Below are 6,000 nucleotides of genomic sequence, written 5' to 3' on the forward strand. Positions count from 1 at the left end.
TCTCAACAGTGAGCACTCAAGATTTCTGTCTTCAAACACCATATCTCTGGCAGCAAGGAAACCATTATGTGGATTGATATAAAATTAGATTTTTGTATCCTTTGCCAAAGATTTCTCATAATCTGCCTTTGCCTGCCTAATCGCCTTTGTGACTTGGTTACAGATCAGCTTATATCTATTATAGGCTTCCGTCACCCATTAATTTATATATCCCATGCATTTTTCTTCTCTGCCACATGTCTCATTAGTTCATCTGACATCCATTTATGCCTAAACCTTGAACAATATTTCTTAGTTGGTATGTAAAGCCTAGTAGCTTCCAAGATTAAATCTTTGAATGCCTCCCATTTTGAATTTGCTGTTGGTAACATCATCAGTTGGTCTTACCATATAGAATTTAAATACTGTCTCAGACCACTATAGTTGTCTTCACGAAAGCAAAAACCCTTCCCTTTACCTCTGATGGTAGTTACCTCTTTTGAGTAAATCCCACTTGAGCACACTGTGATCACTGCAACAGGATCTGGACAGGTTGAGCAGATGGGCTGAGAGGAGGCAAATGAAGTTTAACATTGACAAATGTAAAGTACTACATATGGGAAGCAGTAACTCTAGAGTAACATATCAACTTTGTGGTACTACACTGACAGTGGTAGAGAATGAAAAGGACCTGGAGGTAATTGTGCAGGCAGATATGAAGTTTTCTGAGCAGTGCAGACGGTCTGCGAGAGTAACTTATGGTGCACTGTCAATGATATACAGGAATTTTTCTAGCAGGGATAAGGAGGTGATTATCCCCTTGTATAAGACACCTTGAGTACCGTATACAGGTCTGGAGCCCTCATTTTAAGAAGGATGTAGAGCTGTTGGAACGAGTACAGAGAAGGGCAACAAGATTAGTGAATGGAACGAAGGGTTGCTCGTACAAGGGAGCTTAAGTTTTACAGATTACAGTGTCTGGAGACTAGGCACCTGGGAGGTGATCTAATTGAGGTTTATAAAGCCTTGAATGGTTTGAGCATGCTCAATGCTGATGGGATGCTTCCTCTTGCTCAGAATAATCACCTGAGGGCATAAATTCAAATTGAGGAAAGACAGTTGTAGGACAGATGTGCGGAAGTTTGCCTTTAGCCAGCGGATAGTTGATTGATGGAACAGACTTCCATCTTTTGTTGTGGAAGTTGATAGCCTAAATAAATTTAAGGCTGAGCTGGACAGGTATTTGGAAAGAATGGAGGGGTGAAATGGGAGCAGTTTTTTTTTTTTTTTTTTGGCTGATGCTGCATAAGCTTGCTTTCTTGCATCGTATGCCTCTACTGTACTTGATTTGTATAATAACTGTTTTGTACTCATTGGATATCATTAGTATTTAACCTCACTGGATATTTTTAATTGCTATCAATTTCTCACCTTATGTTGTATCTCTATTACTTATATGTTGAGGTTTAACAGTGATACTGCACTTGGGTAACAGTATTCCCAGAATAACATTCTATTTGGATGGCACGTTATCGGAATGGTGCTGCCAGGCTGCTACAATAGTTTAAGGGGGTTTTTGTCAATATTATTCTAATGTCATTAGCAAAGTCTCTCAGGGTTCAGTGCTAAGCCCATTACTGTTTACAGTATTTATTAATGATGAAGGCACATCAAGCTTATTGCCTAAGTTTCCAGATGCCACAAAGGTTGTTAGTAAAGTTAATGACAGGAATCAAGGCAGCACAACCTAGATATTTTTGAGCAGTTGGGCAAAGAAGTAGCAACTGAAGTTTAACATTGGTAAATGCCCGATAAAATATACAGCAGCAGTAATACCAGAACAACATACCAATTAGGTTATTACTACACTCAAGGTAGTGGAGAATGCAAAACACTGGGATAAATTATACAGTCCAACATTAAGTGCTCTGAGCAGTGCCGGTAAGCTGCTATAACAGCTTGAAGGGTTCAGTCAATTACACAGAAACTGTGCCAGCAGGTACAAGGTGGTGGTTATCCCACTGTATAAGGCAATGGTTAGGCCACATCTTGAGTACTGCATACAACCTGGAAGTCTCATTTAAGTAATGCTGTGGATCTCTTAGAACAGGTACAGAGGAGAGCAACCAGATAAGTCAAGAATGCAAATGGGTACTCTTACCACAAAAGTTTTCAGTTTTGCAAATCGTACTGCTTGAAAACCTTACACTTGCAAGTAGACCTGGTTGAAGTGTTTAAAGTTTTAATTGGATTGAGTACACTTAATAACGACATATAACTCTTTCTCATACAATACCCACAAGGTCACATAAATTGAAAAAAAAAAAAAAGGATGGCAGCAAGATAGATCTGCAAATATTTGCTTTCAGCCAAAGAGTAATAGTAGTAGTAGAGACATGTGATGTAAGAAAGCAAGCTTATGTAGCATCAGCCAAAAAAAAAAAAAAAAAAACCATTTCACACATCCATTCCCTCTAAAGGTTTGTCCAGTTTCTCCTTGAATTTATTTAAGCTATCAACTTCCACAATGACAGAAGGAAGTTTGTTGGAGCAATCAACTACCCACTAGCTAATGACCAATTTCTGCACATCTATTCTACAACTGCCTTTTCTCAATTTGAATTTATGCCCCCTCAGGTTTGTAATCTGAGCAAGAGGAAGAATCCTGTCAGAACTGAGCCTGCTCAACCCATTCAAGGCCTTATACACCTCAATCTGATCACCTCGCAAGTGCCTAGTCTCCAGATGCTACAATTTGCAGAACTTACGCCTTTCTTGGTAACAACAACCCTTTTTTCCACTCACAAATCTCATTACCCTTCTCTGTACTCGTTCCAGCAGCCCTACATCCTTCCTAAAATGAGGACTCCAGACCTCTAGGGAGTACTCAAGGCATGGCCTGACCTCTGCCTTATACAAAGAGATAATAACCTCCTTTTCCCTATTAGAAAAATTTCTGTATATCATTGACGATATCCCATGATCTGCTCTGGCAGCCAGTCTGAGCTGCTCAGAAAACTTCATAACTGACTGCACAATTACTCTGTCTTTTTCATTTCCTACCACCCTAAGTGCAGTACCACACAGTTGGTACGTTTCTCTGGGGTTACTTCTACCCATATGCAGTACTTTTTTCATTTGTCAATGTTAAACTTCAGTTGCCACTTCTCAGCCCATCTGCCCAACTTTTCTATATCCTGTCGCAGTAGCACACTGCAGTAGCACATTAACAACCCTGCCAACCTTTGTATCATCTGCAAACTTGGACATTAAGCCTGATATACCTTTATCAATATCACTGATAAATATACAAAACAACACTGGGCCCAACACTGAACCCTGGGGGATTCCACTAATAACATTAGTCCACAAAGAGCAGCATCCATTGATTACCACTCAACTACACTTTTATCCATTGTAGCAACTTGCCCTTAATACCATACTGCTCCAATTTGCACAGTAGTCTTCCATGCACAACAGTGTCAAAAACTTTCCTGAAATCCAAGTATAAGATATGAAAATTATTTTTTGCATCCAATTCCTTTGTAACCACATCATAGTATCCAATCAAATTTGTCAGACAACACTTTCCCTTAATAAATCCATGCTGTGTCTGAATTATTACTGCAGTCCTGTCTAGATGATCCTGCAATACTTCTTTAATCAGTGACTCCATTATTTTTCCAGGGAACAGAAGTTAAACTAACAGGTCTGTAATTACTCGTGTCACCCTTTGATTCCCCTCTGTGAATTGGGGATGCATTTGCACATCTGTAGTCTGTGTGGACTTTCTGAGTCCAAGGTTTCTCTCATAATTACGGCTAAGATTTTGCTTACTTCCTTTGCCGCCACCACTAATGTAACTGTATAGATCCCATCCACCCCAGGTGCCTTTCTTATGTTTAACTTCAACAATTTCTCCTCCACTTTGTTCTCAGTTATTACAAAATCATTAAGCTCCCTGTTAGAATTTAACAAGCTTTTGTCCTCCACATCCCTACAGAATTCCTTCTGTGTGAATGTAGATGCAAAATACTCCTGCTCAGACAGCTCACAAACTGAATGAGTTTGTCAGCTATCTGAGCAGGATTATCAACAATAATTAACTGTTGTAACAAACTACCATCTAGTGTTGTGAAGAGGGTGGTTTAAATAAATTTAAGAAAGAATTAGCCATATTATTAGACAGGATGGCTAGAAATTGTAGCATCTGGAGATCAGGCACCTGCAGGGAGATCTGATTGAAGTATTTAAAGCCTTGACTGGATTCAGCAGGCTGAATGTTAATCTTATTCTTCCACCTGCTAAGACAACACACAAGGGGTCATAAATTCAAGAGGAGGAAGGATGGTTGTAGAATAGATGTGCAGAAGTTTGCCTTCAGCCAGCAGGTGGTTGAATGCTGGAACAGGGTTCCATCTATTATTGTGAAAGTGGATAGATTGAATAAATTCAAGGGAGAACTTGACAAATTCTTGGAGGGTGCAAATGGGTGAACTGTTTTTTTTTTTTTTTGGTTGATGCTATATATGCTTGCTTTCTTGTATCATTTGACACTACTACTACTAAAAGATGCAACTTATGCAGCATCAACCAAAAAAAAAAAATATATATATATATATATATGAAGTTTTTTTTGTTTTTTTTTTTTGATGGATGTGCATAAGCCTGCTTCCTTGCATTATGAAAAAAAAAAAAAAAAAATGTGAATACGTGGCAGGAATGGTCATGATTAAATTTTCTTTACATAAATGGAAAAGAGCCAAATACTTGATGAAAAAATAAAATGGTTTAATTACACAGCAGAAATATGAATACAGAAAACCTATCTGTAACACTTGCCTGGATAAATATAGAATTACATCGGTCAAAATGTCAAAGTATTATTTTTCTTTCCTCTTATTAAATAACCAAGCACAATGAATTAATATGAACAGTACCGTGAATGTTGAAAAGAAATGCGTTTTGTATGTATTCATAAACAGGATGCTTATAAAATGTTACCATTCAAAATATTGCAAAAATGCAGCAAGTGAATTTAACCACAGTTTTGTATAATCACACTACGAATACGTACATATGTCATTGTGTCAAAGAATTGATAAGTGAAAGTTGTTAGTTTTAATACCTTTTTAAAATGGGCAGACATTGAAATACAGGCTTTACGTCTAAATCTCTTACTATCTGCGAAAGCTCATTTAAAGCAACTGATGAAAGTAATACATTAATCTGGTGAACAGTTTCTAATTTTTGAGATGAGGAAGGCAACGATGAAACAAGAACTGCCAAGTTTTCCACAACCATCTTTGACATAAACGTTCAGTTCTCTTTAACCAGTGGTGGATTATGCATTTCAGAGGCCCGAGGCGCAAACAAAATTTGGGGCTCCACCTAAAATTTTAAAATATTGAAATTTAAATGATTAAATACAAGGCACGAATTTTTATTTAATTTTTTTATTTCTATAATAACAAAAACAGAACAAAAATTATATATAAACGTAAGTATCTAATCTGTGCCGGTGACGACCTGTACGTGTTATTACCTGTAAACAAACGCTGCGTGCAATTCACCACTCGCTGCGAGCGATATACGGTATATGTGCACAGCTCTAACACTGTGATCACCATGTCGTTTTCAACTTTAGTATAAATAAACCCTTCGTGTAAGTTAAAGCTTTAAAATGAAATAATAACAATTTTTGTTGGTTTGACGACCCCTGGACATGTTGGGGCCGAGGCGTACGCCTCATGCGCCTGTGCGATAATCCGTCACTGTCCGGAACAACGTGGTGAATTCAGATAATAGTTACCAATCTACGGACAAGTACGCACGCTTGAGGAACAGTTCCGAGGTTTAGTCTGTCTCCTGGAAAAACTTCCACTATTCAATAATAATCCATAAAACGGCAACCACTCTATACGAAGATATAATACATAAATAAATATACAGTATATTCACGAAATAGATGTTGTAGTAGGGTTTTTAGGAGCATTAGCAACTCAGGCCATATTGCTCCAA

At 37.9% G+C, this 6,000-nt stretch overlaps 1 protein-coding gene across 1 annotated transcript in view; it reads right to left on the reverse strand.

Annotated features, from left to right (window-relative positions):
• Positions 1-5,370, reverse strand: part of LOC150089603 (26S proteasome non-ATPase regulatory subunit 5) — a 74,392-nt gene extending 69,022 nt beyond the window's left edge. The window contains exon 1 of the mRNA XM_090368686.1: positions 5,108-5,370. Coding sequence (XP_090224812.1) covers positions 5,108-5,292 — 185 coding nt within the window. The 5' untranslated portion in view covers positions 5,293-5,370. The remainder of the gene's footprint in view (positions 1-5,107) is intronic.
• Positions 5,371-6,000: the final 630 nt, after the last annotated feature.

This window comes from Mastigoproctus giganteus, chromosome 2 (assembly GCF_048544385.1).
Source record: "Mastigoproctus giganteus isolate SK-2022 chromosome 2, ASM4854438v1, whole genome shotgun sequence".
Taxonomy (NCBI): domain Eukaryota; kingdom Metazoa; phylum Arthropoda; class Arachnida; order Uropygi; family Thelyphonidae; genus Mastigoproctus; species Mastigoproctus giganteus.